The 11502-nt window shown below is 34.3% G+C and overlaps 1 protein-coding gene across 3 annotated transcripts; it reads left to right on the top strand.

Moving 5' to 3' along the window:
* Positions 1-3627: 3627 nt before the first annotated feature.
* On the top strand, positions 3628-10278 carry LOC112518745 (mediator of RNA polymerase II transcription subunit 19a-like). 3 transcript variants are annotated; one of them, XR_003069826.1, is made up of 7 exons: positions 3628-3774; positions 4873-4939; positions 5902-6086; positions 6552-6767; positions 7071-7130; positions 7234-7371; positions 9921-10278. XR_003069826.1 is itself a non-coding variant. In XM_025126562.1 (6 exons), the coding sequence occupies exons 2-6, from the start codon at positions 4909-4911 to the stop codon at positions 7282-7284; spliced, it is 645 nt and encodes a 214-aa protein (XP_024982330.1). In that variant the 5' UTR covers positions 3628-3774; positions 4873-4908; the 3' UTR covers positions 7285-8051. The 3 variants fall into 3 exon arrangements, 1 of the variants encoding a protein (XP_024982330.1); XR_003069825.1 differs by having other exon boundaries at positions 5800-6086; XM_025126562.1 differs by lacking the exon at positions 9921-10278 and having other exon boundaries at positions 5800-6086; positions 7234-8051.
* The last annotated feature ends 1224 nt before the right edge of the window (positions 10279-11502 follow it).

The raw sequence follows: 11502 nt of genomic DNA, 5'->3' as shown, positions 1-11502 counted from the left end.
ATTAAGTTAGATTTTAATTAAAAGTAATTAATAAATAAACTCAAATTTAAATTTGACTAAAAATAATTTTTCTGACGTAGAAAATAATTTTATGTTTTAATAATAATAATAATAATAATAATAGGAAAGTGATTTGTTCTGGAAGCATGCGTAAAAAATCAATATTTTCGATATTGTAAAATCCAGGCACGTGCAACCCATAAATTAGGTGGTAGGTATGAAATTCGTCTTTATTTATTTTTAGTTTTATATGGTAGATTGTTCAAAATAATCAAAAAAAAAAAAATTACGTAAAAATTGGTTTTCTGATATTTTTTTCTTTCTGATTTATTTAAATATTACTATCTTCATAAGTTTTACGTTAGGCACTTGCGGACATATCTAAAAGACAAAAAAAATCACATTGTAGACATGACCGTCGCAAATGTGGACCTAGGTCAAATCTAATTATCTGTTTTATGTCTTTTAACTGGGTCCACAAGTGGCGGGCGTGAGACTTGCGAACGTAGTAATATTTAGGTAAGTTATGGAGAAGAATGATTAGTAGAACATTGTATATGACAAAAATGACTATTTTAGCCAATCTCCCTTTCGTATTCGGGTCTTGTTTTGATTTTTTTTCAACATATATATGGTTTTCACGTAAACAAGTCTAACTATCTATAATTTCATACCTTTACAGATTTGTCTTACGTAAATTGATGATCTGTTTGTTGGTAGTTTAGTTAGTTTAACGAGACTTAAGGGTTGTTTGTTATGAGCTTAATGGGTTGTATAATGGATATGACTTATTCACGTAGCCATAAATAAGTGTCTGATAGGAGCTTATTCGCTCAGTCGATGACTGATTTGCTCACCTATAATCTCGTATCCTTTACACTAGGCCATTAAATTCCATTAACTTTCCCCCAAACTACCCTTTTTCCTTTCTTCCTCCATAATCTCGTTTGAGTTTCTTTTGATACCATTCTCAATCACTGATTATGTTCTAAGCATCACCATTAAAACTTCGGGTTTCATCAATTTAGGGTTCTAAACCCTTTGTTGTAAAATTTGATCTAATATTGTTTATTGTAAATCAAAGGGTAAAATAGTTATAAATACCATTTAGTCGTTTATTCAGCATAACAACTGAACAACAACTTATATGCTATCATACAGACAAACTTATACGTACATGTCTTAATAGAAAATCAATCAAATATCCCCTTACAACTTCTTCGGTCAGTATACATAATTGTTTTGTAGTGGCTTAATGATATAGAAAGTGATTTATTCAGTAAGAAGAGCTTTAAGTAGAAAGATAATTTTTTTTCCCAAACTTATCCCCCCCTAATTAAAAAACACATTCATTTCATCTATAAAAAAAAACACTCCAAAACAAAAAATAATCTCAATTTATACAAACTGATTAATCCACATAAACAACTTTATTCATACATGTATTAAAAACCAACCAAAAAAACCCATATGGTACGTATGGTACGTAATAACAATGGTTTATTTCAGTAAAAAGTCCATTACTTGTAAAGCGACATAGCTCCATACAAAACCCATTTTCAAATACATCAATGTAAGAGGACATTTTTTGACTCACTCAGCGGTTGAGGCTAATAAGATATTTGAGATCGAGCCCACTAATGGTTTAATTTCATAATAGAAAACTGAACTCTCTTTTGTGTAGCTCTGAGAGCCATTTTATCTGCGTATAATACATATTTCATATGAACTCATCTATTGTCCATTTGAAACAAAAAACTACAAAAATAACTCTAAAATACATTTTTATAAAAATTATCACGAGTTATTGATTCGTCATCACAATATATACATAGAAAATGAATGACTTATTGTTAACTCGTCTAAAAGTCTCCCATTACACACGATCTCACAAATACCGTGAGACGGATATATAGTTCCAAAATCTATCTCGACGTCGTTCTTAGCAGCCACATTTTGGTTTTTGCTTTTCCATAACCAATATAATATGATATTTACTTGAAAAAAAGTAATTCAAATACAATATGTTATTAATTTGATACGGTAACAAATATTATCAATATGTTATTAACTGAATAAGAAAAAAATTTAATCACAATGTTATAATAACGCTAAACAAAACCAATAGGACTAAGTCTGGTAAACCCATTGGTCATAAACCAGTTGTACTATACCTTAATAATTCCAATTTGGCGACTCCGGAGAAATAAAAATCCCCTTTATGGTCACGGAGGTTCAAATGCGGTGACTCGGGGCTACCCGTGAAGTGGGTAGTCGTCATGAGATTAGTCGGCTCGCATAGCGGGTTGGATATCCAGGTTAATAAAAAAATATATATATAATTCCAGTTTGGTGATTGGTTTAACCACTTCATGTCATACATATATCGACCTTTTTGGTATATGGTTTTAAAAATTATATTATAATTGTTTGAAAATAAAACATTTGTTTTTCAAGTACTTGCTATCGATAAAATATTGTATTCAATAGATAGTAGTGGTGTGCAGAAGGTCAATATATCAAATTAGAACTGACCGACTATAATTGAATATCCAATTTTTTAACAGAATGGGATCAGATTGAAAATTTCAACATCTAGTTTTAATTGGTCGGTTCTTGGATGATAGTCTAGAACTGATCGAACTGAAACAACCAATATCCAATTACCCATCCAACTAACCATCCACTGACAATTCAATCAACCATTTGATGTCCATCCAATTATCCATCAAACCGTTGAAATTATCATCCAATTTTTTTTCTTCCAATTTGGTTAAATCAGAATTTATTTTGTATTGGGTTTTTGATTTTTAGCATCACTTTTATTGGTTTTAACACGTATTAAAAGTGATCGATTAATTTATTTCATAGTTGGAAAAATGGATGTAAGATAAATCTAGTCCGATTAATATTTGTTGGATACAATTTGATCAAATGGATAAAACCGAACCGATCAAATCATCCATTTTAGTGGACTAGATCGGTTGTCCAATGTTAATAGGATTGAATTAGTTGGTAAAATCCAACATTCAGTATATGATGGGATTGATTCAATCCCCATCACATCTAATGGATGTCAATCAATGAAAACGCCTGGTAGATAGATTATATACATACATACATATATATATATATATACATATCTATATACATATATATATATATACATATATATATTTATATATATATATATATATATATAAAACTCACGGGATTTGACCTTGACGTGACTAAAGCTGTCAAAAATGGATCGTGCCAGCCACTGTGTCAGACAGTTACTTGTCGGGTGAGAAGGAGCGTGCGTCGACAAACATATTGGATCTAAATTATATTTCTTGAAGGAAATATTTGTAAAAATTAATATATTTATTTTACATTTATTAAAAAAATTAAATTTAAAATAGAAGACAAAATATTTAGGAGTACCCAAAATGTACACACCTGCGACCCCCCTCCATGGCTCCAGGATTCCTGGGTGATGGTCTAAAGTAGACAAAATGACAACGACTACCCTTCCCACATGTGTTGAATCGAGGGCATTTATGTCCAACCAAATAAAATCCATGATGCTAAAGACCCACCAATACCTTTTAACTCTCAGACCCCCTTACCGGTATTAGGGTTTATTTCGGTTAAAGGGGGAAACACGACGACGAACACGGAACCCTTGATTTCACCGATTTTTGCTAAATAATAACTCGATTTTGCTTGATTGAGTGCCAAACTAGTCTCAATTGTGTCGATTTTGAGTTCGCAGAATCTCCTTTGTACCAGGTATCGTAAGCTCTTCGCATTGTAAGACTTCGCAATTTTTCTTTTTGAAGAAAAATGCAGTTTTTAAGATGTTATTTTGACCGATTTGATGTATTTGGTTTAAAAAAAGTGTTTATAAGAGGTCAGGATGGATCTTGTGCTATGCTAATGAAATCAAGCTTAGTAATCAGTAACTTTAGTGTTGTTCCGTGTGAAATTTAGGGTAGAATTCGGATGAAGGATCTAGCTTGCATTCGAAAATTACTTAGTCTGTAGTTGTGTAGTTTGAATTAGGGTTGAATTTTGTATTGATTTCCTAAAAGTTGTTCCTTTGGGGGTTGATTGGCATGATGCATGGTTTTAGATTTATTATGTCATTATAAGCAGAGTAGGATTCAAAAATATGGCTTTCAAGCAAGTTATGCTAAGTGCGTCATGTTGATTGTTAAATTCTTTATGATAAATAGTGTAGCAAGCATCGGTTAGCAGGAAGAGATTTGAATTGGTTTTGCATCTTACGAATTAGCTCAGTGGGCCTAACTGTAAACAAGCATAACTGTATTGGGTGCATATGCAACCGATACTCATATGATACGCGCATGTTCTATTTCTTTTTAACTTTTTACATCATGAACTGAATTAAGAGGCATATTTTTATTAATGGAGCGGAATGAAATCATGAAATGATGATGATGTAATGATTATGAATTTCTCTCCGGATGATTATCTTATATTTCCTTAACTATTTGTTGTACCGAGACTTTTTATGCCATTGTTGTTTTGTTTTGATGATCGTATTGTAAGTAGTTTGATGGATTATCTTGGGATGGGTTGAGATACTTCTATGCATTTGTTTGTTAAGCTACTTTTTTCAGCTTCATTTAAGAAACAATGCGTCATAGTATAGATGCACAATACATGCTTACATGCTGCAATCAAGTCGGTATATTTTTCTAAAATGCCAAACCCAAGCACCCAATATCCCTATCCATTCCTGTGCTTCCTAGGTATTCCTGATGATAAAAGTAATGATTGTTTGCATCTTTGAGGGAAGGTGTAGAAGTATTAGTAGAATCTCCTCTCCGAGAAATGTTTATGATTCTTACTATAAAATCTCAGGTGATAATGATATATCCTTGTATGAGATACTGAACGATGGATCCAGAATTCAGGAAGTTTGGAAAAGGTAAATTGTACTTTTCTTACTTGGCTCAAATAAAATTTTCTTGGAAGTTCAAGTAATCTTTTTAAAGCATTTATCTTATATGACTTACACTTGGTCTAGCATATTGTTACCTGTGGCCTGTTATCGGGCTTCTTATCTCCGACACCGCTTGCTTATTTATCGCCTATTGTTATATGATATTTTTATTTGGTGTCTTCTCAGTGGTTTTTGAAGCTAATCTATATTAGTTGGACAATAGAGGAGCACTTAATTCTGACATCATTATGTAAATTTCATAACATGTTGCTGAACAGGGAAGCATCTTGTATTTATTTGCGGACGAACTTGAGGTTGAGGCTTTCTCAAGCTATAATTAGTTTGATTAGAGAAAAAAAGGATATACAGCATTGCAGTTGTTCCACAGTGCAGCATACTAATAAAGTTATAAAAAAGATGGACTAAATATTACAGAACAGTACTACTAGGTTGCATGAGATGCTTTCATCAAAATTATCGCGCACATAATTTAAAAATTACAAGCCTCTTCATTTATTGCTGTTTCTTTCTTCGTCAATGGATGTTGCATGAAGGATGTTATTTACTACTTGTATCAAGTCTAATTGACGCGCCTTACTATTTTGAAGCGTTTCTACTAGATAGATTGACACACTTAGATTAATTGTGTTCCATACACACATAAAGACAGGGTTTTGAAAAGATCTCTTCAGATCTCTTTCCTCATTCGTTATTACGTCATATTTTCTTTAAAAAAAGTTACTGAGTGGTTTCATTGTACCCTACCCTAACTAGGTTGAAAAGGCTAGTTCTTTCTAATCTTTATTGCGCAAGTAACCATCTACTTTTTGCTATTTGCAATCTAGGTCCGAAGGAACTTACGGGAGCTGTGAATCTTATAAATTATTACAAATTATTGCCGCACTATGAGTTCTTCTGCAAGAAATCACTTCCTTTATCGATTTCAGATACACATTACCTTCGTAAGGTTGTTGGAGACACAGAAATCCGGAAAGGCGAAGGGATGCAGTTGGGTCAGCTCATTGAGAATAAGTCCTCAAGAGAGACAAAGACACATATACAGCCATTTGACTTAGATGTCCTCAGGGAGGCCTTTTACTTGAGGGAAACTGCTCCCATCGACTTGCCAGCTGTAAGAAAATTGATTGTGTTGTCTCATACCTTTTTTTCTCTTTCTTTTTAGATCAATGTAGCTCCTTATGCTCAATAATTCCATTCCAAATCTAAGAGAATACCATGTCATATCTGTCTCTCTTAGTAGATTGGATTGCAGTTATTGGGTGAGGCATAGTGTAGATCCTTGGTACAGAGTTTTCCTGAAAAGCAGTGGATAAGATACTTAATAGATTACATAGTTCTATTCTAGGTATGGTAATATATCATGTGTATTACCAAAAGCTATAATTACGTAACTAAGAGAAGATATTGTTTCCTTTTTGGACGTTTGTCACATCATACCTGAGTTTGTTGGTGTCGTATCGTATTGTATCTTGCTCTGCCTTAAGTGAAATATCGGTGCTCTCTTTGCACTGTCTGCTTTTCCATTACTCTTTACAGTTTTTGAGATATCCAACCTATGTCTTTTGGTGTTTTATAGTCAGAGAAAGGGATTCCTACTCAAACTGGAAGATCTAAAAGTGAATCGAAGGACAAGGATAAGAAGCATAAAAAGCACAAGGACAAAGACAGGGAGAAGAATAAAGAGCATAAGAAACACAGACGTCATCATAAAGATCGAAGTAAAGATAAGGACAAGGAAAAGAAGAATGATAAAACAATGGCTGCTGAAATTTTGAAGAAAACCAATGAGAAGGTTAGATGCTACATCATTTTATACTGCTTTTTCTTTTCAGAAGTATCAAATTTTTTGGTATGAAGAATAGGAGGTTCATGGTAAGCACTTGGCTGTTAGCTAGCCGACGCTCTTTTTTCTTATTGTTTGAATAATCACTTAGCTTCAGGAAGTACTTCGCTGAGTTATTTGATTGACGCAAGTGTAACCTTTGGTTGGTAATTTGACTAACCCACATAAATTTACCCCGTTTCTAGTGAACCATAACCAAAATTTCCCTGTCTTTAAGTCAGAATTAATCATATTATTTGGGAATGGTTTCAGAAAAGGAAACATGATGGAGATGAGGACCTCAATGGCATTCACAGGCACAAGAATAGTAAGGTAAATTTGAATGAACATTTTTCCATCTAAAGTGGTGCATTATTCTACTTTTTTAGTGATTTCTTCATTTTCCTATTGACTTATAATTTTGTTATTTTTGTAGCTTAAGAGCTCAAAGATGGATGAACTGGGTGCAATAAGAATAGCAGCTTGAAAGTGGCTGTGGTCTATACTGTTGTTTGTACACAGATTCTGCAATTGAGATTTTGATGGGGTCCTTACCGTAGTCAAACTAATTGAGGTACTCTTAAGTTTTTTTTGCTTCCATCTTAGTTATGCTTTTTAGTTTCTACATGCAAACAACCTGTTTTTTCCATTTCTTGAAGTTTCCTTTTAAGATAATAGGAGTATATCGAGTCAAGATAAGTTGAAGTTTTCCTGTGGTAACTCCTCTTTGTGTGGTTTATTACTTTTTGCGTAAAGAATATTTGACCCGATTGTCGTAAAGACTACTATGGTGGGATTTTGTTGTCAGATCTCCCTGAATATCATATCGTTACTTGATAGATGCTACTGTATTCATTTGGAGAATACATTTCAATTGACCTTTTTATCAGAGTTCGTGGCGACGCATGACTATGGTAGCAGACTATGTGTAGGGACCTGTAGCTAATGTGGTTGGGAAGAGGGAAGCTTGGAAGGGTAGAAGGTGATTAGGGGGAAGGTTAGAGAACCGATAGATGAGATATTAGAGCCTCAAGTTTAGTTTGTCGTACAGTTCCTATAAGTTCTTATGCTTTCTGTACTTGTTGAACCTGTTCTACTGTCAACATTTTCTAGTCTTGGTTCTACTTCCCAAAGTTCTTTATATGTTACCTTTTTGGTGCCAAGGTCTTTCGTGCTTTTCATTTCTTCCAAAACATTTTTGACCAACTTTATGGAGTACTCTTTCTTCACCAAAGTCCTTTGGAAACACTTTCTCGGAAGCCAAGAGTTTTCACGGAAATAGGTACTCTACTCTTTGGCGTAGATGACAGGTTTGCGTACATCCCACCCCATCATACCCTACATCCGAGTGTGACATACTGGTTGTGTTTGGTTGGTTTACTTCAATTGGCAAATCTCGAGTTTATATCCTTAGCAGATGTCAACGAGTGCGTCAATCAAATATGTGATAGTAACTCTTCTTAGGTGAAGGTGTATATTTGTTATATATTGTCAATGTATGCATCATATATAATACGGCAAGTTATCTTTCTTCACGTCATGAACCCTCAACCCTCCACATTTGAGTCTGACCTAAGAGCGACTGTTTTATCTTTAAAAGATGATTTCATGATGCTGCTACTATTCTTCCCTACTTTTCACTTCATGATAGAGTGGCACGTAGACGAGTAATATCTTTTCTGGATTGGACCATTGTTTTTTGTGGCTTGCCCTTCTCCTGCAACGACTTGCCTCTTATTCTTTGTCCTAGATAGATCCCAAACGAAAACAATCCAAACAAACCCAGTATATCCCTAAGCGAGGTAGGGTTGGGAAGGGTAAGATGTATGCAGACTGTACCTCTACCCCCAGCTTCTAGAAAGATCCCGTGATGTTCCTTTTGTTTCTACTTTTTTTCCTTTAATGATCACCCTGGTGCAATCTTAACATCACATGACCATTCTAGTACCTTCTTTTTCTAGAGTGTTGCGATTTGCATTTTTGCATCAGTCTGTAAGTTTAACGAGCACCGGTGGTTTAGTGGTTTAATAGTACCCTGCCACGGTACAGGCCTGGCTTCGATTCTCGTCTGGTGCATTAATTTTTCTTTATTTATCCAACCCATCCCAGACCCTACCTCCACATGGAATATACTAGGTTTGCTTTGTTTCATTTTCATCGGTTAGTAAGTTTGTGGCTCGTGAAATATATTCGTTTTCAAGAAAACCAACCAAGTGCCTGATCTTACATGCTGTTTAAGCTTATTAAACAGAGTTGAATTTTAATATTTCCCTTGTATAACACGTCTACTTAGCAAGTTCTGCATTCCGTTGAGTTGAACAAGATCCATGCAACATTAATGTTCGTTTTAAGATGCACTCCATGATCTGCCTAACTTCTTATGTCCGAGCAGGTCTACCTTCTATCATTTTCCGCTTAGTATCTTCTATCCTGTATTCAGCATTTCAAAATTTCAACTGAAACCATGGCTGTTTGCACGCAGCACACTCCTCTGCTACTTCTCTCACCTGTATCAACTGACCCCCATAAAATTTTCAATTTTTTTTAAATATATTTAGTTTTTTGACCCCCAAAAATTTATAAATTTAAATTCCAACCCCCATCACCAAAATTCCTTGATGCGTCATCGGTATCATCATAACTTTTGTTTTGCAAGTTGGGGTCTTCATGAAGAGTCTTTTTACCCCTTGGGGGTAGAGACAAGGTTTGCTTACATCCCACCCACGGACCCTACTTCTGTGGGATATATAGAGTTTGTTCGGTTCGACTTGGCTTTTTAACAGAAACCATGGTGAAGTTGAAGAAAACTGTTACACACTGACCCATCACTGAAGTTGAAGGGGGTATTTTCGTGATTTTTGGGAATTATTCTGTTAGCAGAAGAGGGCATTTGTGTCATACCTAGAATAATCCTGTTATGCTATGAGTATAAATTAGTTGGTCTGGTTGTAAGGAGAAGTATGCAGAAAATTAGCGGGTTTTCTAGCCTCCTGAATCCTTGTTTGTTCTTCGTTTTCCGACAGTGTCTTGATCAATTGGTTTCAATTTCAGTTGTTCAATCAATTTGGTTCATAACAAAAACATCAAATGCTTATCATGGTATTTGGTTTGGTTTTTGTGCAGAACCATCCAAGAGCAGCTGAAGAGGTGAATCCATTCAAGGTACAAATCAATCGAAAACAAGCTTCTTGTATTATAGATGTGCTTAAAAGTGTCTGAAGTATTCAGCAATTAGTTGTCTTAATCGTTTTGCAAGAACGCTCTGCCTCTTTATCTGCTAGGCTAAAGCTGTAGGGACATCATTTATTGTTAAAAGAACTCCATTAGGTTTTATACATGGTCTTACATGCAAGTTTTGTGGCGATATGATATCAATTTTGTGGCAGTGTAGGAAAAGTCTGAAAATGTGTGTAACTATTATATAGGTAGTTATACAATCTTGTATATACTATATAACTATATATATTAGTGAGATGAGAAGATAAATATAGGTCTTGTTTGTTTTTGTCATTCTACATTTTTACTTTGGGGCCGTTTACTGAACGCTTACTTGGGTAAGCATTTATCAAGTGACGTTACCTTACCAGATGAATATGGTAAGGACTAAGAATCTTACTCGATAAGAACAAAACAAGGACCGAAAGTCTTACCCGGTAGGTGAGAGTGATAGCTCTTACCACGGTTAGTGCTTACCGGGTAAATTGTTGCATACAATGCTTTTTTCGTGGACTAAAATCTTACCCGGTAAGTAAGCGACAATGTTGATTTTTTTTTTTTTGATTAACCTGGATATCCAACCCGCTATGCGAGCCGACTAATCCCAGAGCGACCACCTGCTTTGCAGATTGAGTGTTAAATTTTACGGGTAGTGCTTACCGGGTAAGTAATTAGGTAAACGGCCCCTTTGTGATTCTCGTTTATTTCGTAGAGATTAAGATGTGGTTTCTATCGATGTGAAAGAAAAAAACACAAAAAGACGAAACCTACGATTTTTGATCTCGAGGGGTTAGCTTACCAATAATAAGGCTAGAGTTTTTGGGACTCTTCTCCAAAGGTCATCAGTTCGAGTCTCTCTAAAAGATCTGGGGACTTCATTGGGTTGTTTTCCTAGGCCCATAGGATTGGTGGAGTTGTGTGCAAGTTTGCTCAGATACCTACGATTCTGATGGGTGTTTGATTTGTTTCGAGAGAGGATAATTTTGGGAGATGAAAGTGAATATGGATACCGAACACTTGGCGGGTGTCACTTACCTTATCGGTTGAGTATGGTACTGATCGACAATCTTAACCTATAAGACTATTTCCAACCTAACATTAAAAACATAAAAATAGGGGTGTTTTCATCTCCTATCCAACACTAAAAAAATGGAGGTAAAAATGTTAGGTCTCTTAAGGTAAATAAAATAGATCTCTATAATCAAATATTAATATCTTATTCAACTTTTATTATTATATACTAGAAGAGTACTCATGCAATGCAGTGAGACACATCTCGATTTTAATGCTCTATTTTATTATTTGTCTCTGTTGATGTTATAATACGATTTTATGTGTTTTTAAGAAAGTAATAATTATTTTATTTTTGAATAAAATATAAATTTGAAGATATTATAAAATTTAAAAAAAAAAATATATCAATGTTAATATCAAATCAACTATTTAAAAGTTCTCATTTTATATGTAATTTCTTTAATTTTTTTTTATT

This window comes from Cynara cardunculus, assembly GCF_001531365.2.
Source record: "Cynara cardunculus var. scolymus isolate 2C chromosome LG 9, CcrdV1, whole genome shotgun sequence".
In the NCBI taxonomy this organism is placed as follows: Eukaryota; Viridiplantae; Streptophyta; class Magnoliopsida; order Asterales; family Asteraceae; genus Cynara; species Cynara cardunculus.
The sequence above is the reverse complement of the archived record's forward strand: the minus strand, read 5'-3'. Positions and strand labels throughout refer to the sequence as shown.

What these genes read in the sequence shown, in the direction of transcription:
- LOC112518745 (XM_025126562.1), top strand. Translation starts at nt 4,909, where the DNA reads ATGGATCCAGAATTCAGGAAGTTTGGAAAAG. An exon ending in ATTCAGGAAGTTTGGAAAAG is followed by an intron (nt 4,940 to 5,799) that starts GTAAATTGTACT and finishes TTTGCAATCTAG; the next exon opens with GTCCGAAGGAACTTACGGGA. An exon ending in ACAGGCACAAGAATAGTAAG is followed by an intron (nt 7,131 to 7,233) that starts GTAAATTTGAAT and finishes TTATTTTTGTAG; the next exon opens with CTTAAGAGCTCAAAGATGGA.